The sequence below is a fragment of the Carettochelys insculpta genome, chromosome 21 (assembly GCF_033958435.1).
Source record: "Carettochelys insculpta isolate YL-2023 chromosome 21, ASM3395843v1, whole genome shotgun sequence".
Classification (NCBI taxonomy): Eukaryota; Metazoa; Chordata; order Testudines; family Carettochelyidae; genus Carettochelys; species Carettochelys insculpta.
The window spans coordinates 20,640,968-20,668,541 of NC_134157.1; the positions used below are offsets into that span (position 1 = coordinate 20,640,968).

Consider the following 27,574-nt stretch of genomic DNA (forward strand, 5'->3'; position numbering starts at 1 on the left):
ATCTCTCTCCCTCTCTAATAGTCTTCAGAGATAATGGCCAAAGGCTCAGCAATGACATCTGCCAATTCCCTCAGTACCCTTGGGTCCATTAAATCCAGACTAATGGATTTGTGTACATATAGTTTTTCTAGATAGCTCATAGTTTGTCCCTTCCCCACAGATGGCTGCCCTTCACCTTCCCATACTGCATTGTCTAGCACCATAGTGTGGGAGTTGACTGTCCGTGAAGACTAAGGCAAAAAAAAGCATTGAGTACTTCAGCTTTACTTACATCATCTGTCACTAGGTTACCTCTTGCATCCAGTAACGTCCCCACACCTTCTCTGATAACCCGCTTATTGTTAACGTGCCTGTAGAAACCCTTCTTGTTCCCTTTCACATCCCTTTCCAGCTGCAGTTCCAGCTGTGCTTTTGTTTTCCTGATTACTTCTCGGCATTCTCCAGCCACGTTTATACTCCTCCTTAGTCAACTGTTCACATTTCCATTTCTTGTATGCATCCTTTTTGAGTTTAAGCTGACTAAGGATTTCTCTGTTAAGCCAAGTTGGTTGCCTACCATGTTTGCATTTCTTACTATGCAGTGGTATGGTTTGTTCCTGTACCTTGAGTAAGACTTCTTTAAAATACTGCCAGTTTTCTTGAACTCTTTTTCCCCTTCATCTTCATCTCCCAAGGGATCCTGCTCATCAGTTCTCTCAGGGAGTCAAAGTCTGCTTTTTTGAAATCAAGGGTCTGTATGTTACTGCTCACCCTTCTTCCTTTTGTCCAGATCCTGAAATCTACTATCTCATGGTCACTACAGCCCAGGTTTCCACCCACTTCTATTTCTCCTATTAGTTCTTCCCTGTTCGTGAGCAGCAGGTCAAGTTGTGCACAGCCCCTGGTTGGTTCCTTCAGCAGTTGTACCAAGAAGTTATCCCCAACATTCTCTAAAAACTTCCTGGTTATTTACATGAAAGTTAAATTCAAGTCCTTAAATGTACAAAATCATGAATTACTTTTGAAGTCTGAAAAAACATTTACTATGTACAAAAAATTAATATGTTCTTGTCGTGTTTCAGGGTGTTGAACTTGATGTACTCAGTGAAAGCCCTTACATTGGTAAAGCCAGGTACAAGAGAAATATGTATACCAGAAAAGATTACATTGCTAATAAATCCCAACAAATACAGTTTGGAAAAGTAGAACTGGATGAAGAAGATCTGCATAGGAACCAGCAGCTTAAACTGAACCTTCATCAAACTCTAGATGTTCAGCTGGTAGACAAAGAAAAAAAGATTCAAGATGGTAAATTTCTAAATTTTCTCAAACAAAAATATGAAACCAGTTTCTTATATCTGAAATCAGTGAAACATTTTGATTTATGCTCAACTTTCCAACAAACTCTAAAACATTGGAGTTAATGTGATATGCATATTTCGTTTTTGATTATGTATTTTTAGCCAATGCAACTAAATTTCAAAATTACTGTCCAAACAATAGATAAAAATGAGGACTGCATTAGCCTATTAATTTATAAGCCAGTCTGTTCCCGTCCCTCGCAGATGAACAGGCAAAAATGGCAAAATGTTCCAATTCTTTATAAATCACCCCTGTATTTCAGGGATTGGCAAACTTCATTTCCCAGCCTGTCAGGATAAGCCACTGGCATATGTATTTTATGTCGAATGACAACAGGCACTGAGACCTGCATCTCTTAGGGTGCGTCTACATTAGCCCTGTATTTTGAAATCAGTTTCAAAAGGGGGCCCAATTTCAAAAGAGGCCACAGAGCATCCACACACATAATGGCCTCTTTCTAAATTGTTTTCAGGGAAAAGGGGTGCGCATTTCAAGTATTATGCAGAAGCTATTAAAATGCTTGATTTTTAATTATTAATTTTGCAGCTGAACGAAGATTAGCAGAACTTGAAAGTAAAATAGTAAATGCAGAGCAACAAACTTTAAAAGCAAAGGAGGAACTTAAACAACTGCAAGACACTTTGGCTCAGAAAAAAGTATGTAAAAGATAACAATGAAAAGATAAAGAATAAAAATATTTGAAGCATAAAAATGTAATAATATGCTCCTCTCAGTTTTGTCAAGAAGCCTGATTAAGACAAGTTTTTTTATTTCTTTCTTTTGTTTCCCTTGGGATTATAAAATTATCCTTAAATGGGTCTTTTAAGATAAATATGCTGTTGTCATTTCTCAAGGCTCTCCTGGCTCATTGGTCCAAGGTTACACATTTAGGAGATTCCAGGCTGTTTTTGCCAAAGAGTTAACAACATATTCCTGATTTCCTAGCTAATGTATGAGAGACAGTACAGTCAGCACTTGCCATAGGAGCAAAATAACCAGAAAGAAGATGTCAGCAAGCAGGAGTTCCTAGCTTGCTTCTTACATTACGTTAATGCAGATTATGATAAATATCTGTATATCAAACATGTATTTCAAAAAGATTCTGAATCAGCCATATAATTTTAGGCTTAATTATGCTTTTTCCCAACTCCAGATTTCAGAAGCAGAAAAAGAAAGTCTTCAACAGCAACTAAGTGGCAAGATACAGCTCCTAAATCAGCTACGAGAGGAAGCTTTGGAATTAGAAAAACGGATGGAAAAACAGAAGCGAGATATAGAGTATAAGCAAAAGGAGACTGAAGACTTGCAGAGTTTTATATATTCCATAGATCCAAAAGATCCAAGATATGTAAGTAAAGTACTAAAAAATAAATATGGAAACCTAGCTTTTCTATCTCCAGCTTTTGTAGTAAGGTATACTTAGTTAACATTAATTAAATCTTTACCTAGAACCTCAGTACACCTAATATTATAGAACATAGTACGCTGTTCATACTATTTTAGCAATATTTTAGCTTCTGAGCTACTTTGTAATTGCTTCCTTTAAGTGATTGGTATTAAACATGTAATTACCACAGAATTTAAAAACTGCTTCCACCTTTATCATGTATATTTATGGAAATAAAGTCCCTGACTTTCTCCCCCAGCCGCCCGCCCCCGTCTGTCCTTTTATTTATGCATGCTTCTGCTTTCTTTCAGCATGGCTGGTGGTGGTTGTGCAATAGGAAATTTATGCAACAGAAAGATTAATGCACAATTGTCTTTCCAATTTCTATACTCCTGTGTGGACTATGTCAGTACAACATTAATGTTTTTAGCTTCCTTCCCTTGGCAAAGAGGGCATAAGGATCTGCATTGTTATAGATGAGATTTCATCAGTGCCTAGTATGCAAATCATAACATTCCAAGAAATCTATGTGGATGGACCTGTTTCTCTTATCCAGAGAAGACATATTTAAAAGGTGCCCTTTAAAATACTTGTGCTGTACAACTTCCATGACTATTATGTATAGTAGGTTTAAATTAGGCTACAGTAATTGTAAAATGTGTTCTAAAATCAGATCTATTATAAAATAAAAACTTTTCAGATATGAATTCCATATCTGTTGTCCATTTTTATGAATACATACAAAGAACTCCCAAGCCTGACTTCTGCTTCATCTGACTCAGGGTCTTTTCCTCACTTTAAATTAGTTTCAGATCTGCAGTTAAGAAAATAAAATAGCATTGTAACAGTCTGTGTGTTTCAGGCAGGAAACCACTTCCTCAAGAAGACAAGCCCAGCCCTCTTTGAGAATAGACAGACTGTTACTAACTCCCTTGTCGATTGGCTACATACACAGCTTCCTGTGTTGTGATTTAAAGCAAACAGGGCAGAGTACAGCTTCTGGAGGCAAGTAGCGACTGGAGAGCACATTACAGCTCTACAGTCATGACAAGATCTCTCAGTGTCTGCAATTCGCCATGCTTTCAAACCACACTCTTATCAAAGTGTAATTGTCAAATAGAGAAGTTTGGAGGAAAGAGAAGACAGAAGAGAAACCATGTTTCATTTTAAGCTGCTTGCTATAATTTAGATTTCAGTTCATCATTAAAGTGGATTCTAAATTATGGGTGGGGCTTTTTGCACGACTTCAAAGGCAGGAAAGACAAAGCTGTAAGTGCTTGTTTTTAGCAATATTTCTTGTGATATTCAAGAGCTGTTGCAAAGTAATTATTCAACAACAGCAGCTGTGCTTAATCTTCTTAATTAGAACTATATTTTGGAAGTTAGAAATTAAGTTAGACTGGATTTTTTTATGTGTGACAGTGTTAAGTTACAGTAATGATTCTAAGTATTCATAATTTTTTATTTTCATACTTTAAAATACTGAATATTATATATATATATATATATATATATATATATATATATATATATATATATATTCCTAGCTGACTGCTATTGTATTTAAAAGTAAATCAGATATAAGTAAATCTTATAGTGCTTTAATTATAACTTAAAATGATTTGCAGCAAACAGCCTTCAGAAATTATTCCAAAATTTTTAGTTTTAAGACTTTCATGTAATAGATAAAAGTAAAATGTGTGTGTTTGGGGAAGGGACATAACAGGAATTTTCTTTTAATAGTAAAACAAAAACTATTATTGTAGACTTTTGACATTGTATGACTTATGTTTGTAAATGTTTCAGTACCAATGAACAGTGTAGCACTATTGTTATGGTCTGTTTTTTTGTTTTGTTTGCCACTGTGCATCTGAGAAGTGTTTCATTAACACATTATGACCAAATTCTAAGAGAGACTGAACATACAAAACTGTGGTTGAAGTCAGTGGAGTGCTCCTCAGGATTTGGCTCCATGTTTGTAAATCAGACTGTCAGATTTAAACTAACTTACTTAAAACAGGATACTGAGATAGATGGACCTTTGGTCTGACCCAGTATATCCATTCTTATGTTCTTATTTAAACAGAGACCAGTATTCAAACAGCTATAGTAAAATATCTTGTTGTAACTCTGCACTCAGCTTGTGCAAATAGTATAAACAGCTCATTATATAGAGACTTCTGTCTGTGTTTTTACTTAATATTGGGTCACCACAAATTAAGTGAACGTATCATGTAGATTTAGCAAAAATATTAGGAGCTTGAAATATTATGGAGCATGAAAGCTTCTCTCTTTTAATCAACAGAAGATTGTCTAATAAAAGATGTTACCTTACCCACCTTATCTCTTTTTAAACTGGTAGTGTAGAGATGAAGTCAAAATTGTTAGATTATGTGAAGGTTGGCTGACCTGCGAGTTTTTTTGGCACGGTCATGTAGAATATCTTGTTTCGTTAGCAATCTATGGCCTGCAAAGAAATTAGCTAGGACTATCGAGGGGGCTGCATGGTCCTAAGGAAATAGAGAATGCACAAATGAAGAGCAGTGTTCATGGGTTTTGAAGGGGTTCTTGTTTGTACTTTCTTGTCTTGGTAATGAGTTGTCAAGAGTTCAAATTGTGAAAAGGGCAGATCTTAAGAACTGTCAGACATGCATATGACCTTCCCTGTATGGATAGGAATGTAGTTTGGTGGGTGAAGGGGTGGGGAGGCAGGGTTAAACACTATTTGCTATAGAGACTTTTTCATCTGCCTGACATAGGTCCAAAAGCTATGTCTTTTGGGGCAATAACAGGAAATAATAAGCTATGGAAGGCACAGATTGATGGTGCAGCTCATTTCCAGTAATGAGACACTTCATGTGCAATGAGCCAGATAACGTATTTAGTTTAGCAATATATCTTTTAAATATGTAACTGATAAATATGCAAAATGTATCACTTAAGTGTGATTCACAGGCTCACATGACAGCTCAGAAAGCAAGTAAAGAACAGCAGCTTGACATGATGAACAAACATTACAAACAACTTGAAAGTCGCCTGGATGAGATGCTTTCTAGGATTGCTAGGGAAACTGAGGAAATTAAGGATCTGGAGCAACTGCTTACTGATGGTAAAAAGCACTGATTGATTTTGTTGTGTTTTAATTTTGTTTCCTTTGGAACATTGAACCTGTATTCTAACACAGCTGAGATTCAAGAGTTTTAGGAAAAGATTAAAACTTATTTCTAATGATTTAAAATGAATAAATGGATGATTCTCAAATGAGTCCAGAGGAAAAGAGCTGGAAAATACAGGTCACCAAAACATCATGTGTTTCCCACCAAAGATTTCATTGACAAAGGGATGTTACGTTGATAAGGCGGTGTTGCATACGACAGATGAGATCTCAGTGATCATATCTTGATAGGGAAAGCCAGCAGCAACACTCTTCCCTGTTGCATGGAAGATTCAGCTTTCTTGCTTAACAGGATGAGTGTATTTCATCACATCATCTTTTTCAGCCAATAAAGGAGCAAACATCATGGGCATACTATCCACTAGTGTCCTTCAGCCATAATGAAGTGATCCCTCTTCTGCTATATGAATAATGACATCTCGATACTCCAAGTGGTATTGAAAACTGATTTAAGAAGTCCCATTCAGTCTTATTACTGAATACAAGATGCTTTCACATAGTGGTGATTTATAGTAAATGCCTTGCTCAAATATTAAATATTTTCAAATACGTAATAAATCTTGTGATCGCCATTACTTTTTAAGGGATTTGAAAGGTAAGATTGTGGAAGCCATGTACTGTGCAGTGAACAAATGTACTTATGGTGTGGCATTGTAGAGACATAATATCTTGAAGGTAATGTCTTTTCTCCCTGACAGATACTGCCTCCTAAACCTCTCTCAGAATTCCTTGTTGGCCTTTACTGAACAGCATTAGTAATTAATTCAACTGGAATGTTTTCTTTCCTAAAAGAAAAAGAGAAAATTTAGCACTATTAAGAGGAAAAGTGAGAGCTCTGGCAGAAGTGGGAAATATTATATGAAGCAGTGCTTACTTCTACTGCTGTGTTGGCCAATTAATATACAGTTAGTACTGTATACAGTAGCCTCAAATAACTGTGGCTTTTTGCTTTTAGACAGTGTGCAGTTTCAAGCTGCTAGAATGAAAAGAAATATTGCATATTAACATGATACTCATTTTCAGAAAGATTTAGACACTGGGAATATAGAAATGGCATTTCCATTTTGTCTTTTTAAATTAAACTATTTTAAAATGGTTTAATCCCTTGTTTCAGTAAACTAGAAAATGTACACTTAATATTTTAAGCTGCTCTTCCAATCAGGAAAATATTTAGTACACAATGTTGAAGGAGGTCAAAGAGGGAACAATATAGCATAGAAATGTGTCTTAAATGGCTGCATATTAGCCTAATGTAATGTCACATTAGGACACATTAGAAAAGAAAGTTTTTGAAACCCTAACAATAGTTTCTCTGTAATCAACTGTTCCAAGTACATGAGAAGTTACTCTGAACTAGGTAAAACACAAGTTTGTTTAATTAGTAAGTACATTTGAGCTGCTAAATGATGTCTTTTATGGATGATATTTTTGAAAAAGCGGAAACTAGTTTTAAAAAAAATTGAAGTGGAAAACTTACATTCAGTTAAGTTAGCTGTGTTCCCCTCTTCAAAACTTTAAAGTGATTGAGCATCTCCTTTGTGACATTTCTGATGTCTTATATTCAGAAGAGTTAACAATATACAAAAATTATACTGGAGCATCAGGAATGTCTGTTTGGTTTATCTTATGTTTCTTGAAACAAAGAGCTCTCTCATATTCCAATTCTATTTTGTACTTTTGTGCAGGCCAAATAGCAGCAAATGAAGCACTGAAGAGGGATTTAGAAGGTATTATAATTGGGTTACAGGAATACCTTGAGAATGTTAAGGGTCAGGCCAAACAGGCGAGTGATGAATGTAAGGAATTGCAGAAGGATAAGGAGGCTTTGCTGCAAAGATTGGCTGAGCTGGAGGAGGAAAGAAACCAGCTGGAAATAATTGCCATGGATGCTGAAAACATGAGAAAAGTAAGATTTAGGAATATATGTATCTTCCACAGCCAGATTCCTGGCAATAAAAGTAGAATTTTAAAAATACTGAATTCTGAATTGCAAAATCTTCTCTTTTTATATGGTAACTTCAATGGGTGTCAGAACTGTAACTGAATTTGGACTCTAGCACATAAATAGCAGACAGCAAATGGAGACTGTTCTACAGGGCAGTCAATCTATATATTGTATTTTTTTTCTTATGGTGGAACTTTCCCAGAAATTGAGGCTCAGACTTCCTCCTTGGACCAAAGGCTCATCTACATTTGCACTAGTGCAAGTTGCTCCAACACCATTGTGGTGCGTCTACTCCAGGGTTTGCATCAACGGTTACATTGTAGCAAAACAAACACACACAAGTGTAGAGGAAGTGTTAGAATGAGAGTGATCTAATTGTGTATTCTAGCAACCACTTTTCTTGCTTTCTTTTTCAAATTGCCTTTGCACTACCCTTCCTGTACCAGTGGGATGTGCTAGTAAGTACCTCTGAGGGATGTAGTTAAAGCTTGTCAGTGAAACCATCCCAGAGGAGATGCTCTTGAAACAATATGTGCAAAACCATCATTCTCAGAGCCAAAGATATACAGCCACCACAGTGATGTACCTCAGCTCAGAATCTGAACTAATTGATCATTTCCATACTCAGGTGTTCCACACCAAAGAGTTACAACCATGTTGAGGGGGACACCATCCATTTGTTAAAGATCAGTTTTATTATCCTGCTAGGAGTAAAGTTAACTTAAGAGAAACAAATGTCTGTGGCTTTAACCTGCAAGTTCACTTATTTGTATTGTGTGTAGGTTTTGTACAGTGCCTAGCACAATGGCATTCTAGACTTTTTACTCTTATATATTTGTATCTATATTATAGTTTAAAATTGAATGTCAACTACAATTAACTGTCCTTGACTATAGTGGTCATAAATGGTACCCTTACTCTGCTCTTCTAGATGTGGTAGTAATTGTTAATTGCTGGAAGCCAGGACATAGGATTTACTGGAGCACATTTCCTTGCTTACAGTTGAATACATTGCAATTACTAGCATTGAGAAATTAACTAGAAGTGTGAACAGAATCATAAATAATATGCATAGTTCTAACTTAAATGTGCAATTTTAGGAAATTGCAGAGCTTGAAGGTGCACTCAAAGAACAACAAGAAGTAAATGAATCTCTTAGGGAGGCCCAAGGGGATCTCAGTGCATATGAGGCTGAACTGGAGGCTCAACTTAAAGTTAGAGATGTTGAAGCTAAGCAACAGCAGGAAGAATTGGAGAGACTAAAGCGACTTAGTGAGGTGAGAATAGAATGACTGTAATGTCAAATTAGAATAGTTCTCCTTTTTTAAAGGGTAATCTATCTTTAAAAAAACATAAATTGACTTAACTCCGTTTATATTTTGGTTTTAGATCTAGAAATACTTTTTTTTCCTTATAAGTCTGGGAAGAATGAAAGTTCCGTGGAAGGGGTTATCAGCTGAGGGTTTCTTTAAAGCCCTGTGAGCTTACGATTAAAATTTTAATATCTATATTTTAATAAAACATTTTCCCTGTGTCTCCACGTGCCCCTTCCTTTCGAAAGGGGCATGTTAATGAGCGGGTTTGAAAGATGCTAATGAGGCGTTGCAATGAATATGCAGTGCCTCATTAGCATAATGGTGGCCGCGGTGATTCAAAAGTGCAGCTTTTCGAATCGTGCGCCGCCCGTGGAGACGGGACCTTCTGAAAGGACCCCCCCCAGCTTTCGAAAGCCCTTCTTCCGATCACCAGATAGGAAGAAGGGCTTTCGAAAACTGGGGGGGGTCCTTTCAGAAGGTTCCGTCTCCATGAGCAGCGCGCAATTCGAAAAGACGCATTTTCGAATCACCGCGGCCGCCATTATGCTAATAAGGCGCTGCATATTCATTGCAGTGCCTCATTAGCATCTTTCAAACCCGCTCATTAACATGCCCCTTTCGAAAGGAAGGGGCACGTGTAGACCCAGCCTTTGGCTATTAATGACAGAGACTTCAAAATTCAGTTAATTCTGCTTTCAGATACTCCATTTTAAGAGTTATGTTGGTATATTATGCAAATTAGAAATCTCTTCCATTTCCTTTTTCATAGTTGGAAATCCCTTTCTTTCAAAGAAGTCCCCTTTTATTGGTTCAAGGTAATTTATGTGCCAAAGAATTTTAACAAAGGCATTATCATTAATATTTGCTTATGATGAGACATATTCTGTCAAGTTTAGTAAGGAGATGTCATTTATATTAAACTAGCAATTAAGTTTCATGAGGCAATGTATCCAGTATGGTTTGATGTTGATATGATATATAATTTTATCCTGAAAGCAAGTAAAAGACTATTTTGGTCTTTCCATAAAGAATATACTCTGACTAAAAACCAGCTATCTATTGTGGCTTTCCAAAGTTGAATTGAAAGAATATTGGTTACCCAAACATAAACAGGATCATTTCTACCGTCTGTGAAGTTTTTAGCATAGGGCATATGTCTGAACACTTTCTTTTCAAAATTTTCCCCAGATGGGTATCCTAGTCCATAGAAGCCAAATACAGTTTCCATTCACAATACACAAGAAGCCAAATACACTTTCTATTTTAAAACAAAATGTTTGACTTTTTGCTAAAAACTGTAAAACTCCCTTGGAAAATCTTGGCAGTGTTTTATGTCATTAGAAATTTTGATAGTAAGGTGAGGTGGAATTTCAGACCAGCTCTGGTTTAGAGCCTTTTATAATTCAGGAAGTTTGGTTTTTTCAAAAAGTACAACTATTCTGGTTTTTAAATCTGAAAACTTTCTTATTACAGACGGAACACTCAGCCCTGCAAGCAGAACTTGAAAAAGAAAGGCAGGCATTAGAAAATGTTCTTACCAAAGCACAAATATTAGAAGAGAAGGAACAGGAAAACAATAAGCTGCTCTCCCAGCTCAGACAATTGCAGGTTAAATATTTGTTCCTTTTTGTGTCAGTATTCATATGATATCTGAGATGTTCTTTTTTTTTTCCCTAAAGGAAAACTAAAACGTATTTTACTCCTCTGTATACACTGCATCTGTTTGAGACTCTTAAGTAGCATTTTTTTTCCCCTAATGGTAATACTCCTAACCCCTGCAAGTTGCAGTCGTCATCCTGCTGTTTTTGAGGTCTGATTTGGGCTATCAAGACTGCTCCATGATATTCCAGAGGGATTGTTTATTTATTTATTTATTTATTTATTTATTTTTAAAAATATGTCCTTTCTTCCATCTCAGTGCATGTGACTGAGAAACAGGCTTAGTTATTCCAGGTTTCAGAACTGCTGAGCACGCTTGGTTTCCATTAAAGTTGAAGAGAGAAATACCCTGCTAGAGAGAAACTGAGTATCAAGAGTCTGTTGGAGTAGGTCCTACTCAAATCTGAAATTAAATTAAATTGGTCATTGACTTACTACCTTGCATTTTTCTTGTTTCTTGCCTGGGGATATTGTGGATATTTCTATTTGTCGTTTGGTTGTCTGAAAAAGTATTTCTTAGTTGCAGCACAGGACATGCAAAAAGAAGGCTCTGCCATCCAAAGTAAATAGCAACTGGCTGACAGACAACAGGGCTGCAAAAGGAAACATTTGATTTTATGAAGTGCAGACTGCTCCTGATCTTGCTGAAAATTAGTTACGTTGGCTTAACTGAATAATTTTGCTCTGTGTATTATCTTTGTACAAGTCTACTTCCTGAAATTTGGTGGCTTTTTTTCCTGAGAAGTTTCTCATTTCATTCAAGTACTTAACAGTGAGAATTCAATAGTTTGCTTTTGTTATCAGCCCCTTTCTGGCAGTAGGCTTAGCTTACACAAAGGTATCATGAACTTATAAATAGATTGCTAAGAAGGAGGTAAAATCAAAAGATTTTCAATATTTAGGAGTAATTGCAAGCAAAAGATGCATTTCTTGTTGGGATTTGTCCGATTCTAACATACTGGAATTTGATCCCTTAATTTGATTTTACAGGGAGACAATAACCTTTTGAAACAGCAGCTTAAAGATCTTCAAAATCAGCTAAACCATGCACTAGACAACAACATTCATCCTGAGGAAGTCGTAGCTCGTGTAAGTGAGCTCAAGAGAAAACTGCAGACAGGAATTGGAGAAATAAGGTGGGTAAAATTAACTCATTACTAATGTCATTAAGTGAGCTGGTATGCATAGATCTAAGTATATATGAGTAACCAGATAAGCACTCTGTCTCTAACTCCTTGTCTGAGTCAGCTCTGAAACTGATCCATACATAACCCTGTTGCCTTGTCTTGCACTCCATTCTCGCATTTACGAACCCACAACACTATTGTTAAATGTAATAGGTGGGTTGTCCTGCAACAGAGCAGGAAGCAAGAGAGTGATCCTTTGCTCCACATCTGCTTCAATACCCTGTTTTGGCTCAGGAACCATGGGACCAATAAAAAGCCACTACCCTGTGTGTGTACAAGTTGCATCACTTACTTACCTATACTCCACCAAAGCTGGGTTTCACTAGGTCTAGGGTCAAGCCCGGCTGCTTTAATTTTAGTCACAGAGTGGGAAGATAAAAAATGGATATAGGGACACACTCTTCCACACAGTCTAAATCACAGGACTGAACCACAACTGCAACCATATCCATACTCTCTGGGTAAGAGGCCTATTCTCTCCTAAGGACAATCACCTAACCTCAGGAAAATTCTCACTAGCAATCACACACCATATCACAGTAATAGTAATCCTGGAACTTTTCCGTGCAACAAACCCCATTGCCAACTTTGTCTACATATTTACTCTGGAGACACCATCACTGGACCTAACCACATCAGTTACATGATCAGAGGCTCACACTCCTGTAGCCCCACCAATGTTATATATGCCATCATGTGCCAGGAATGCCCTTGTGCGATACATATTGGACAGACTGGACAGTCATTTTGCCAAAGAATGAAAGGGCACAAATCAGACATTAGGAATCTGAATACATATAAAACTGTCAGTGAGCAGTTCAGTGGAATGGGCCATACTGTTAAAGACTTGAGAATCTCCATCTTAAAACAAAGGAAGTTTAATACCGGCTTACAAAGGGGAAACATCTAGAGTTTATGCTCAAATTTGACACTTTAGATAGCAATTACCTTACCCCTTACAAAGATAGCTTCCCCATCTTTGATATTAGTAAGGATATCAGGCAAGTCACTTAATAGACACTTGCACTAATTTTCTCCCCACACTCTTTGTCCTCCCCTTTTGACCTATGTACCTGATTTGTCAGTTTTCATTTCAATTTTTTTTGTTTGTATCTCTCTGTTATATATTCATGATGCCAATTCAGTTTCAGCATTACTTCCAGTACAGCACTATTTCCAGATCTGAAGAAGTAGATCTGCCCCACAAAAGAGCATCACCTAATAAATTATTCTTGTTGTCTTTAAAATGCTATATGACTACTTTTTTATTTTGTTAAGATACAGACTAATATGGCTACCTCTCTGTTACCATATCCATTTGTTTCAGTCACCTTACATTCTTGGAATAACATATTAGGTTGGAAAAATCCCAGCATCTAATACCAAGAATGTTAGTTATTTTGTTTTCTTTCTTACAATTTGCATTATATTTCTTTCAGGTGCCATAATTCAACTGATATTATAGGGGAAAGTCTTGCAGACCTGCAAAAACAATTTAATGATATCCTTGTCCATTCACATCAAGAAAAAGAGGAGTCATGGGCTAGACAGAGAGAGTTACAGGAAGAGGTGGCATCTCAACAAGAGAAACTGGGAGTTGCACAAGAAAAATATAGACAGGTCTGTAAGAAAACTGGAAGTTAGCAAATGGAGAAAATTGAACTGGCAACACCAGGATCAAAGTTCACTCCCTACACAGAACTTTGGAAAAGTTCTATAGATGAAATATTTCTCTCTCTGAAACAGGTTTGAGATAACTGAAATTTAGAGCAAGATTTTACTATTGCATTGCAAATGTGATATGCTGGATCTGTTGTGTTTGGTTTTTTTTTCTTTTTGATATGTGTAGTATACATTTTAGCTGTCACCTGGTTGCAACAGTTCATATTTCTCTTAAGTGGTACCTGTGCACGAGAGGAAGATGATAATGGTTGAGAATAAAGATTTTTCTTCGGAAGTAATTTGACTCCTCTCACACGTAAAAAGATCTGGCTGCTGCAGGGAAATATGGATGCATATGATGACAGTAAACTTTCCTTGTTCATAGACTCCTTATAAATTTTATTTGCCTCTGATATGATGCAGATGTAGAGAGATGTATCAGGAGACAGTGGCTTATGTGAATACTGATACGCTGTGTGCCTCACTGCACTTTTTTGCATAAAGCATTTATTGCATAGATGTGACAGAATTTTTTTCATGCTTCCAAAAATTAATAGGGATAGCTATTTCTGGGTGTGTGCATGAAACAGCTGTGGATTCTACTGTTTGCTGTCTTTATGAAGTGTACTTGATTATATGCCTAGCCAATGTTCAGACTATAGAATTTATGGGGAACAAAGAGAAGTAAATACAGATAGAAAAAGTAAAGATTATAGGTAGAAGTTTCAAAAGCCCTGCAGTTGTATTTTCAAAAGTCATTTAAATTCATTTAAAATTTTACTGTATTTCAATAAAAATTATGGCAGTTGTCGAGCTCTCTATGATAAATAGCGTTCTGCTGATTTCATGTTTTGAGAAACAGGGATTTCTAAATTTCAGCAAGACAGTGGATCAAAGTATTCACTGTGGCTGTGTCTACACTAGCCCAAATCTTCAAAATGGCCATGCAAATGGCCATTTTGAAGATTACTGAGGTGCTGAAATGCATATTCAGCACCTCGTTAGCGGGCTGCCAGCCGTGGCTCTTCAAAATTGCTGCCTTTCACTGCTGCATGGCTTGTCCAGATAGGGGTCCTTTTCAAAAGGACCCTGGGAACTTCAAAATCCCCATATTCCTATCTGAAATGGCCTATCTGCTGATAGGAATAAGGGGATTTTGAAGGTCCTGGGGTCCTTTGGAAATGGAGCCCTATCTGGACAAGCCGTACAGCAGCAAAAAGCAGCAATTTCGAAGAGCTGTGGCCAGCAGCATGCTAACGCGCTGAACATGCACTTGAGCACCTCATTACTAATCTTCAAAATAGCCATTTGCATGGCCATTTTGAAGATTTGGGCTAGCGTAGACGTAGCCCATGTGTATGTTCCTCTTTCGTGTTATTCGTTGTAATTTTGTTTTAAATTGCAGATTAAATCTGAGAAGAGGCAGAATGAGACCAGAGTTCATCAGCTAGAGAACAAAATCCAGCACTTGCTTGCAAAAATAAAAAGTATGGAAGAAATACAGGGCCTTGCAAATCAACAGCTTCAAGAAGCTGATGAGGAAAAGGAAATAATTCTTGCCCAACTGGAAGATTTAGAGAACAAGGTGGGAGATAGACAGTGCCTTTTTTATAAGGAAAAAAAAAAAGTCGGGGGAGCTGGTACTCGGTCAGCTCCCTGCTCCCCACCGTCAGCCAATCCCGTGGCTGGAGCTGCTGAAGTGCCGGTACTCAGTGGCCCAAAAAAACCCACTGGAGATAAGCAAGAACAAGCACACATACTGAATTTAATTGCCTGAAGAAGGAGAAAAAATAAACACCTTACATATTCAGGCTGTTTTGATTTCTAGAACTTATGGATGTTACCCAGGCCCTAAAGTGTAGACGTCGATTGACTAGTTTGATTCTGGCTTTAATTAAATAACCATTTATGCAATGTATCTCAAAAATACTGTTTTAAATGAGAAATATGAGCTAATACTACAAAATGGGGCATAATGACTCCTATAGGGTGTGGGGTAAAATGTTTTATAGCAACTCCAGTAGAAAGCTGTAAAATATTAACTATGATAAAACAGTACAGGATAAAAACATTTTCTAAACTCTCTCTCTCTCTCTCTCTCTCTCTCTCTCTCTCTCTCTCTCTCTCTCTCTCTCTCTCTATATATATATATATATATATATATATATATATATATTTCTCTTATTTCAGAAAAACTTAGCTGATGCAAGGGCACAAAAGCAAATTCTTGGCTTAGATAAAGAACTGAAGGAATTAAGAAGAGCAATAGCCACGTCAGATAAACTGGCAACCACAGAGCTCTCCACTGCCAAAGATCAGATAAAGTCTCTTCATGGAACCGTTCTCAAAATTAACCAAGAGCGAGCTGAGGTGATTCAACAATAAAAAATGCATTTTTGTAATGTTTACTAATACTGTTATAATTGGAGGGTTCTTTATTATGTGGCATTTATTTCTGAACCACAAATCCCCATGCTGGACTGAAACTTGGCGCACAAGGATTCAGTCTGGGGGCAAGTCTTATTTATTGTAAAATATATTAAATAATAAATATAAAATGCAAAATAAGTTTTTAAAATTAAAGGTTTGCTCTCTTTGTTGTTGTAGGAATTTCATGAAGCAGAGAAATTCTGTATGCAGGCAGCACGTGCAGCTCAGGATCTTGCCCAAGCAGAAGCAGAAATAGAATTGTTGCAAAGACTTTTAAAAGAAAAAGCACAGGTACATTTGTAGTAGGTTTTGCTTTATATCAAGATACAAATGCCTAAGTGGCAAGCGTGAAATATGCAGAGATCATTCTGAACATAAGTTCATACTTAAATGAAGATATGAAATAGCCTGCTATAATTTTTAAGTTATTTACTTTCTAATTAAAATTTTAGATTTTTATGGGTGTGGGTTTTTTTAAATTTAGTGCTAGACTTTTTTGTTAGTGCAGCTGATTTTTACCTATGATCACCATTTAGTAAAATGTCTTTGTGTATGTAATTGCATACTGTATTGTCTCAAACTCATTTGGGAGGAGAAGAGGAAAGCTTTCTTACAGTAAATTAATTCACATGGTAAGCTGGTGACTTTTTTTATAATTAAATGTATTTCTAGAAGAGGCTTTATGAATTACTGATGAGTTTTTTTTAAACTTTTTTAAAATAGTTTCAGGATGAAACGGAGAAACCTGATGCTGGAGATGTTGCATCAAGTTTTCAAAAGTTTGAGATCGATAAATTAAATCAGGTACTAAAACATCAGAGAACCGAAATTGACCGACTGAGAAGGTTATTAGACAATGCCAGGGCAGGTAATACTTCCTTTCTTTGTCTCTGCTTCTTGCATTCCAGCACTTCTGTAATCAGAAACATGGTGTAAAAATTTATTTCCACTATATGCACACTTCATATACCTGATGATTTTATTCAAAACTTTAGTAGCATATTCTGTGATGCTTCTGAAGGTGGGTATCTAAGATGCATACTTTGCCCCAGACAGATGTTTTGCTTTTAGCTTACATTTCAGAAAAAGAACAGGTGTGTTCGTGGGAAATGAAGTGAATGGGATGTATTAAGTTTGTATTTCCATAATGTGCTTAGTGTGCATATAATGCAGTTATACAGCTTCTTTCATCTAGGATAAAGGATCTTGATTTTTAAGGTATTTTGCAAGTACAGACTGAACCTCTATCTGGCACTCTTGGGACCTGACCAGTGCCAGGTGAGAGCATTTGCCAGACCACGGGAGATCAATATTGTCGAGCAGCATTAGCAACACTTCCACTGCTTACTGGACTCTTAGAAGACGTTTAGGGGTAAATTACAGCTAAATAATGGCACTGAACACTGAGAGCCAGGAGTGGTGGTGGGAAACAAATTTTATGGGACCATGGGGAACTTGGCCACACCCATGATAAATGTCATCCCGCTAACTAAAATCATGCCATATTACGGATGTTGCTGGACAAGAGAGTTCTGGAGTAGAGAAGTTCAGCCTTTATTAATTAAACCACACACCCCGTCTATGATGTGGGTGCATGTCATACTTATTATCATCACATCGACAGGTGAGGAAATGTTACTTAACCTCAGCAAACTGGCATGAGTGGCAATCCTAAAAAACAGTTTAGGAATCCACAAGCCCAACATTAATGGCCAAACCACATTAACTCTGTTACACATTCTGTATATATTTCAGAAACCTTCATAGTAGCTGAGGAGAATGGAGGGGTGTGGAAATCACATTACACAACTGCTATCAGAGGTCTATCTGTTACTATTTGTAATGAAAAAGAAAGGAAAAAATGCTTTAAATTCAAAGTAGTTTAAGAAATCTGAAAGTTCCCATTTTAAATTACAGTGCTTTTGATCTCACTTTTCTGGCATCCAAAGGTGAACTTACTGTGTGGTTTATCTGAAGTGCTGAGTAGTAACTTCAGTATATTGTACTATTGGTATGGAATAATTCAGAAAGAAAATGTGTTTGGATGTGGGTGACTTTAAATTGCCTTTTTAATTATCTTAAATATTACATGATAATACCTCCATAACTATGAAGCATCAATCAACTTTAAACATTCTAAGGATATGAAACCATGTAATTCCTTTACAGGTAACACGGATGAAATAAACAATTTACTCGATGAAATTGCTGCCCTCAGACATGCCCTTTCTTACCAGAATGATTACATCACTGGTATAGCAGATCCATTCAAAAGAAGAGGATATTGGTATTATATGCCATCATCATCACAAGTAGGAGAACTAGTATAGGATTTTGTGAAAAGTAATTTGATATGGAAAAATGCTGTTATGAACCTCTCATTTTTGGAGGAAAAACTAGAGAGAAATTTGATGGGTGTAAAATGACAAATGTTGGAATGCCTGATATTCTGTACAAATGTATGATCCATGATACAGCTGCTGTAAAATCTTATTAATTTGGATTTTATCATTTCAGCACAGTAGTTGATGTTTGGCATATTTTTTCCATGCCATATATGTAGACTGGTACTTATACATCATTAAAGTGAGTGCAGTCATGCACTATCTTGTCTCTTACAAGTCTTTGCAAAATTCAGTACTTTACAAAGGGCTTCCTTGTTAGTTTGTATGACCAACATCTTTCCGGTGCCTGTTGGTGTTTCAGGGTTTAATTTAATTGACACCTGAGACAAGAAGAAACAAGTAACCTTAAAGATCAACTGTGGAGATTTTATTTAAAACAACAAATATTTGAAGAATCCCAGATTAGCACTAAATCTAAACTAAGCCCTTATTTAAAATTAGAACAGTTCTCAAAATACTTTATCTACTGACTTTGTCCTTATCAATTTCATATTCAAATTTCATTTTAATTATTCAATTAATTGTTTTAAAAGATACTTGAATATTCCAAGCAATACACAGCTCCTTTTTTTACTAACCTAATTGCCCATTTAAATCCTCATCTGATGTAACGTCCTCTTCATTAACTGGACTTGTGAAGGAACATCCACAAAAAGCTTAAAACAAAAAACAAGTGTGAGAATTCATTTAAAAAAGAAAAAAGTTACAATCTACTTGTTAATCACTTTTCCTGCCCTAACTAATGAGGATAGGAATGCTATCATAATAGTCTAAAAGGAGCCATATCTAATAAGACAACTTCTCATATTTTTTTTCATATTGCTGATAATTTTTATGTAGAAATTGTCTTGTCTGTTGTCTGCCTTACAACTTGTGATCTCATAACAAACCTGTAGCAACCACACATATGCTTACAAGGACATAATAATAATGAAATATATCTTAATGCAGTGTAGCTGCTGAAAGCAGTAAAAAGCATCATGTAATCAACCAGTTCTCTGAAGACCAGTTTGCAAACTTTAATCAGATATTTTTCAACATTTGTTACCTGTAGAATGAACAACTAATTTAAACTTGCATTGCTCTTTGGGTTTTTAGGTCTCAACTCCTTGTTCTCATAGCACAAAAGACTCTGGAGTTGGCTTACGGTGTCCTGTCTCATCCCCAGTTAGAAGAGGGCATTGTGAAGGCAAGCAAATCCGGAAGGAAGACTGTGTAGCACCCACTGCAAGAGGATGTTGGGTTTATTCCCCAGTAAGAAGTGGGCTGTCCAAAACACATTCTAATAAAGGTACGTTAGTGTGACAATAAGATATTTAGGGAAGTACAAACTGCTTATTTAAAGTTTAGCACGAATCTTCCGAGCATCAGTGACTGAATTTTTAAAATACCTTTTTATTAGTGTTGAGCTTTTTATTTAGTCTAAATACTTAGAATAATTGCTGATAAGGACCTTTCTTTTGGAGATGCATAATTAATAATATTGTTAACTAAAAAAGAAAATCTGTTCAATTTTGATTTGTTTTCTCTCTAAAGATGGAGAAAATGGAGAAGATTATGGAGATTGTGAAATGAATGCTCCCAGTGACTCTCCTTTTGTAGCTCCTCCTGGTTCAGTTATTTATACTGTACTTCCAAATGATGTCCCTGTACCTCAGGGAACTGTAGCTTATGGGCCTCCTCCTTTACCAACCAATGGCAGACCAGTTGCTCCTGGAGCAGTTATTTTTGGACCACCTCCTGCTGGAGCTCAGGTTGTTTATGGCCCTCTACCTGCTAACTTTTCTGTCCCTCTCATTCCTGTTGGAGTGCTTCATTGCAATGTGCCTCAGCATCATGACTTGGTAAGTGTATGGGGCAGGCCCAGCTGCATACACTTGACTCAATATAGGTGGTAATCTGTCTTCTGTTAGATTTTGAAAATAATTTTTAAACTATAGACTACATATAATACAGAGGGTCCTGTGGCACCTTATAGACTAACAGAAAAGTTTTGAGCATGAGCTTTCGTGAGCACAGACTCACTTCATCATTCTGTGCTCACGAAAGCTCATACTCAGAACTTTTCTGTTAGTCTATAAGGTGCCACAGGACCCTTCGTTGCTGTTACAGATCCAGACGAACACGGCTACCCCTCCAATATATAATACAGACTGTACTTATAAACACCCCTACCTTCTCAATCTCAATATCTTTTCTCTAGCTAACATAGTGTTCATTATTGCATTCAATAATTTAATTTTGAATTGATGGATTACAGTTTAAGAGTGTAAAAAGGTTTCACTAAATCCAATACTCCTGTAGAGTATCATCTTGACTTTAAAAGTTTACTGCAAGAATATGCTTTTCATAGGATTGAACAAGAATTTGTTGTGTGTTCTCTGTTAAATAGGAACTATGCAGTTTCAATTATACATACGGAGGCGATGTGGCCCAGGAGATAAAGGCACAGATCTGGAAATAGTAAAATGTGACTTTTAGGTCTGGTCTACATTAGAGGACGAAGTTGATCCCACATACACTATTCTAGCTAAGCTGTTAGCATAGCTAGAATTGATTGTATCAGAATGGACTTTCTGCCCTTGTGTAGATCAGGGCTCTCTGGGCTCGCACCAACATCCATTATTCCGTGCAATAGCATGGAGTACCACCATCAATGGCCAAGCACAGGGAGATCAATTTTGCCATAGCTTCACACACATGGCAAAGTCAAACACTTGAAGATCGATCACAGTGAGGCGATCTTCCTCTAAGTATAGATGTTCTCTTAGTCAATACCCTGCAACTAGAGCACTGTTATACTTTGGGTAAATCTATTGATCCTCTATGCCTCCATTATTCTGTGTGTAAAATATTTGCTTGGTTTTCTGAAGTGCTGAGAGCTACAGATTAAAGGCTTTATAGTACAGTATGGCTCGGTCAACACGGAAACGTCCTGCCAGCAGCTTCATGCTAATGAGCAGTCTCACAATTGCAAATGGCTGCTCATTAGCACATTCCCACAGGATCAAGCATAAGAGGCTGTTGACATAGGGGGTTTTTTGCTGGCAGAGGCATGTCTACACAGCCTGTTTACTGCCAGTAGCACCCTCAACGGCTGTCAGCGAGATCTCATGCAGCTATGCTAATGATCCACAGAATATGCTAATCAGTCATTTGCAATTGCAAGACTGCTCATTAGCATGAAGCTGCCAGCAGTACATTTCCGCGTAGACCTAGCCTAAAGGGATACAGCAACTCCTTTAGTTTCAAATAACATTGTTAACTTTTCCATGAAACATATTTGTTTCAGAGGATCGCTGTGGAGAGCAAGTCTTGTTCAAACTTTGTATTTCCCTGCATTTTCAGGAAAAGGAAATCTCAAGATTAGAAGATACTGTGTATAATTTAAGGTCTCGGAGACATGAATATAAGTGGACAGGAGTATCTGAGCATAAACATCAGAAAGAGATGAAAAAATTGCATCAAAACATTGAAGATCTCTTACATGAAAGAGAAAAGCTGGAACATGAAGTAGCAGAGCTACGCAGAACAGCGCAAAAACTCAATAAACACAAGTAAGCGCCTGATGTTGAATAAAAGTATGCGTTTAAAATATATATTTTTAGAAATATATATTAGTAAAGATGATTCCACTGTATTACTATTCATAATTTATGTTTCTGTAGTCTTGTAAGAGAATACACCTTTTGAAAGATTGGTCAGACATTTAGTTTTTGACTTTTGAATTAATCACTCTGTTCCCCTCTTTTATCTTAGGGACTTTGTTCAAGGACATATTGACAGCCTTTTTACAGAGTTAGATTTAGAAAAATCACTCAAACATCATGAAGACATTGTAGATGAAATTGAATGTATAGAAAAGACTCTTCGAAAACGACGGGCAGAGCTCTGGGAGGCAGATCGACTTCTTGCAGAAGCTGAAACTGAACTTGAAAGTACCCGTGGAAAAGTAAAGTGTTCTGTATTGTATCTATGTACATTAAGGAAGATGGTGTGTTTTCAATTGGTAGAATATTCATTTTCATGATGCAAGGTAGTTGCAGCTAAGGATTGTCAGATCCAGACTAAAAGCGTTCATTCAATTTACTTTGAGAAGGAGATGTGAAAGCAAGTTCCTGCTCATTTCATCAATTATTTGGGTTTCTGCAAAGAACTTTAAAAAGCCAAGACAAATTTGTCATTTTATGACTTAATGAATCGCATCTCCCTCCTCATTACTAGTAGTAGTAGTAGTAGTAGTAGTAGGCATCCTTCAGTCTGCATAGACTATGGTTCGCGCCCTTTTATAGTTTCAATTGAGGACTTCATTTACAGCATCTACTGTGACTATGAAGGCCCACACGAGAGTGACAGTCCTTGCTGCATCTCTTACAGATGTGGTGGGTGTCTGGCAAGTCCTTAGTGTGGTTTCTGTGCGCTCGCTTCTCCTCTGCTAGCTGTCTGATCTTCATCTCGTCCTTCTGAAGGCCCTTGTGTAACCCCTGCCTCCATCTGCTGCGGTCGTCTGCTAGTTCTTCCCAGTTGTCCAGCTCGATGTCTACCTCTCTGAGGTCTCTCTTGCAGACATCTTTGTAGTGCAACTGGAGGCGTCCGGGAGGTCTTTTGCCAGAGGCTAGCTCACCATACAGGATGTCTTTTGGAATCCTTCCATCATTCATCCTGTGGACGTGGCCAAGCCAGCGGAGCCGACACTGCCTGAGTAGGGTGTGCATGGTTGGGATTCCAGCTTGCTTGAGGACGGCGGTGTTGGTCACTCTGTCCTTCCATGATATTCCAAGGATGCGCCTGAGGCAGTGCAAGTGGAAGATGTTCAGCCTCTTTTCCTGGCGGGCATACAGGGTCCAAGTCTCGCTGCCATAAAGGAGGGTGCTGAGGATGCAGGCTCTGTAGACTTGCATTTTGGTGTGAGTGTACAGCTTGTTATTCCACACTCTGTTGCTGAGTCTGGACAGAGTTGTGGCCGCTTTTCCGATCCTCCTATTTAGCTCAGTGTCCAACGACAGGGTGAACTTCACTCAAATCAAGTGTGCCAGTTTGACAGTTAGGTAATAAGCCTTTTGATTTAAGAGATACTATGAAATGCAATTGCTATTACTCTTGTTTCTGTAACTTTTTAAGAAATCAATTTATTTTCTAGACCAAAGACACTATTCAGAAGTACAATCATGCCAAGCAACACTTGTCTCGTACTGAATCTGAAGCCAAGGAGTTAGAGCGAAGCGCTCACGAGATGGCTGTTAAGCTGGTGAAAGCTGATGAGCAATTAAGGTAATTTTGTGTATATCCATGAATTGGAAGGAACAAAAGAAGGTGTGTGTTATGTTTGAAAAATATGATGCTTTCAGAGACCTAATGCTGTGCTATTACAAGACATAATTAATGTATTTCAGGTTACTTCAGGCGGATACGAGGGATTTAGAACAGCACAAGTCTAAACAAGAAGGTATCCTGAAAGAAATCAATGAAGTTGTATCAGCAAGAGATTCTGAGTTCCAGTCCTTAAGCCAAAAGATAGAAATGTTGACTGAGAGGTAAGAATTCAAATTATTTTAACCTTACCTCTAGCTCATCTAATGACAAAGTTAAGAGACTACTTAAGTGTTTTTCTTGAACATACTTTAACCCTAAATTTATTCATTAGTCTTCAGAAACTGCAAGAAGATATTCAGGCTGCTGAAGGTAATGAAGACCATCGTCTCCAAGTTCTTAAAGAAGCAGAAAATATTCTTCTTGGCAAAAAAACTGAGCTAGAAAGATTGAAAGATCAGGTAAGTTTTTTAAAGAAAAAAATCTAGCCGCTCCATGCATGAGAAGTAGAATCCATTATATTGTGAATTTTTTTTTCCTCAGAAGCACCTAATTTTGCGGGTTTATTTTAGAGTCTTTATATCCTCAACATGAAGCGCATGCTATTTTTAAATGGCGAGTTACATATTACAAATTAAATACTATATGCATGTGCTTCTAAATGTTCGCTTATACACCAGTGCACTGATAAATGCATTTGCACACCAGCCAATATTTTCTTGAAGTGTACATGAGAGAGCCATTATTCTGCATTCTTTCTCACTTGTTGTCAAGAAATTACAGCTGAACAGAATATAAAATTTATATCTAGAAATAATTATCGTCCTAGTTTAATTTGGTTAATCTCAAATTTAAATATATTAAAATTCAAGATTTGTTTTAGTTTTGTACCAGAAAACCTACAAAGATGTGGCATTACAGGAATGCTTAAGTAGGTAAGCCCTCCATATTACTGTGTACTTTTTTTTTCCAGAAAATATTTTATAATGGCAACAAGCTTAATATGACAACTGAATATATTACTATTTCCTTCTGCATCTGTTGCTTCTAGTAATAACTAAGGCCAAAACTCACAAATACTTGGGCACATAAGTAATCTCATTGAACTTCATGAGGCAACTTATATGCATAAAAGTTACTCATGGTCATACACACTGGCTGGATTAGGGTTGTAGATTGCAAGCTTCTTGGTTAGGGACTTCTTATTTTTAAAAAACTGTATCTGTACTGAGCCTGCGACAATGAGGATCAGAGCTCCACTTAGTTTAGTTAGATGCTATCACAATAAAAATAGTATTTTAAAAGCCTTCCAAGAAAGAGACCTTCTTTATCAATAACTTGACAGCCTTATATATATTTTAAGTAGATGGGAAAGTAGTCTAGGCACAAGATTGTATTAATTTGCTTTAAAACTGTAGATAGCAGCTAATGAGCAAGAGCAGCTGGTCTTGGACCGACTGATGGGTCAAAAAAAAGAAGAGCTACACCTTCTTCAAGATGGAGTTACTCAGAAGAAGGCTGACCTCAGAGAAGCACTTTGGAAAGGAGAGATTGAAGTTACTGAAAAACAGCAACAAATAAAAGTAAATTTTCAGAAGTCCTTAAACTATTAACAACTGTAATCTGTGTAATTTAGTTCAGTGAAAAGGGAAAAAGTTAATATATTTCATGAAGCTTTCAAAAAATTCTTCCATCTCAAAAAAAAAAAAAAAAAAAAAAGGCAGTTCTTATGGTATTAATGCATAAGTGGTGTGATCCAGATCAGTTATAGTACAGAAATTATTACTTTTGGGTTGTGGGTTTGTGTGTTATTAAGCGGAAATGCCCAGATCAGTGGTTTTCAAACTGTTTACCATTGTGGGCCATGTATGCAGCTTTCTGTGTTATGTGGTCCACATCCATGCAATCTATACATGCTATGTGTATGGCCCCAAGGATGTCACATGCACTCCAGCCATGTGCTGATTCCCCGGCTTGAAAACCAGTGGTTTGGATAAATGTATCTACAATTTCTGTTGATGTGATGGTTGGCGAAGAAAAATGAATCTTGTCAGTCTGTGTAAAATATGCTGCATACAATACTGTTAAAAAGGGTGATACTTTTTTATATATTTCTGATAGAAAAAAAGAAATATTGCTGGTCCAGGTTGTCCATTTTGATTGTGAAATTAAAAATCAGCACCAAAACTAATTGTCGTAGAGTTTTTTTCTTTTTAAGTTTAGGGGATATTGTTGGATTTATGTGGGTCTGTAAAATTGAACATGTACATACTTCAAGAGAACAGAAATATTTTCAGTCAAAAATGATTTACAATTAAAATGTTCTTTCTTACTTGAAACCTAAACAGTGCAGCATTGTGCTAAAATGCATTGCACTCTAGCATAGCGCAGACAGGGTGGCTTCTGGCTGCTAGCTCTGTGCCACTTCTGGCTCATCGCTGAGGCCCAGGGGAAATGTGTGCAGAGTTGTCCCATCCTTAGGACTGTTGAGCATGGTCACACCAGGCCCCGTTCTTTTCGGAGCTCTGTGGTGGCCATCCCAACCGGGTTAGTCTGTGGGGCCTTGGGCAGGCTGAGGCTGGCAGCAGGGCTTGGACTCCACCACACTCACTTCAGCAGTGAGAGTCTGCTGTGCTCTGTTGCCATCTCTCGAGCCAGCCTTCTCTGGTTCTGGGACAGTCTGCTTTCTGCTGCCATGGTGAAACACAGTGATCAGGCTGGCCTGTCAGATGGCAGCAGAGCAGAGGCTGCTGTGTTACTCCACTCCCCCAAGACTCCCACTGCCATGGTGAGTGCAAGGTGTCCTGACCCCTTGCCTGATACTCCGTGCTAGACCCCCAGTAAGCAAGCTTGAGAGAGAAGGTGTGATGGGGAGGGAAGGAAAGTGGGCAGAGCAAAGGCAGGGGAGAAGGTGGAGCAAGGGATTTTCTTAGGGGAAGGCTATGTACATTTCTGGGGGTCAAAGGGTCTTGGATGCCAGCAAGCTGTGTGCAGTCTGGATTGTGAAACTGCTTAGGCCACAGATGGCCCTTCAGGCTACGAGTTTGAGGCCCCTGTGCTAGAACATGAGCTCAAGTGAAACTGACTAGTCTTATTTTTATTATCCAAACTAAAGTAAATACAAAGTAGTAAACACAGCGAGAATGGTGATTTGAAAAAAAAAAAAAAAGCAAAATTAATCACTCTTGTTAGCAATACAACTAAGGATTTTTAAAAATATTATTTTAACATTGGTATGTTGATATAGGAAGTAAGCTCACTTCTGGAACAGCTGAGTGCTCAAAGAGGAGAACTGGATATCCAAATACATGAAAAAAGAACACAGCTTGCTCTCATAAAACAGGACATTGGAAAAGAAAGAGAAAATCTGCAGGAAGTACTAGGGCAAATAACTAAACATAAGACAGGTATGTCCCTGCTGCCATTATACTTTATTTTGTACAGGCTTTCAATGTATATAGATATTTTTAAGAACATTTTAAGTTCTGCTTTTTTTGCCAGCTTGTTCTGATTTTTAAACTGTTTCAAGTTATTAGCATTATCAGACACCTGTCAAAGAAGATACTGCTTTACATTTCTTTTCTGGAGTGAAATCAAAATTTGAATGAAAGTTTTACTGAAAATCTGTCCTGGGTTAAATATCTTCAGAAGTTTTCAAAAGTAAAAGTCCTGTTCCCTCTCTTCAATCAAGAAAGGGTTTTCACTAACTATATGTGAGATGGGGCACTGCCCTCCATCACACTTCCTTCCCTTGTAG

General features: G+C 37.3%; 1 protein-coding gene across 12 annotated transcripts in view; it reads left to right on the forward strand.

Annotated features, from left to right (window-relative positions):
- Positions 1–27,574, forward strand: part of CNTRL (centriolin) — a 60,893-nt gene that overhangs the window by 17,584 nt on the left and 15,735 nt on the right. For 10 of the 12 annotated variants that reach the window (XR_012648317.1, XR_012648318.1, XM_075015130.1 and 7 more), the window contains 23 exons: positions 1,062–1,287; positions 1,888–1,997; positions 2,495–2,689; positions 5,684–5,837; positions 7,589–7,809; positions 8,949–9,125; positions 10,638–10,772; positions 11,814–11,959; positions 13,450–13,630; positions 15,078–15,257; positions 15,863–16,042; positions 16,280–16,393; positions 16,826–16,970; positions 18,272–18,414; positions 19,606–19,798; positions 20,044–20,351; positions 21,856–22,064; positions 22,267–22,459; positions 23,648–23,778; positions 23,901–24,041; positions 24,152–24,278; positions 25,236–25,400; positions 27,065–27,224. Coding sequence is in view for 10 of the 12 variants with exons in the window: in XM_075015130.1 (XP_074871231.1) it covers positions 1,062–1,287; positions 1,888–1,997; positions 2,495–2,689; positions 5,684–5,837; positions 7,589–7,809; positions 8,949–9,125; positions 10,638–10,772; positions 11,814–11,959; positions 13,450–13,630; positions 15,078–15,257; positions 15,863–16,042; positions 16,280–16,393; positions 16,826–16,970; positions 18,272–18,414; positions 19,606–19,798; positions 20,044–20,351; positions 21,856–22,064; positions 22,267–22,459; positions 23,648–23,778; positions 23,901–24,041; positions 24,152–24,278; positions 25,236–25,400; positions 27,065–27,224 (3,934 nt within the window). In the remaining 2 variants the exon portion in view is untranslated. Of the gene's footprint in view, positions 1–1,061; positions 1,288–1,887; positions 1,998–2,494; positions 2,690–2,779; positions 3,998–5,683; positions 5,838–7,588; positions 7,810–8,948; positions 9,126–10,637; positions 10,773–11,813; positions 11,960–13,449; positions 13,631–15,077; positions 15,258–15,862; positions 16,043–16,279; positions 16,394–16,825; positions 16,971–18,271; positions 18,415–19,605; positions 19,799–20,043; positions 20,352–21,855; positions 22,065–22,266; positions 22,460–23,647; positions 23,779–23,900; positions 24,042–24,151; positions 24,279–25,235; positions 25,401–27,064; positions 27,225–27,574 lie in introns of those variants that run through there. The other 2 variants (XM_075015136.1, XM_075015140.1) reach the window with 2 other exon arrangements.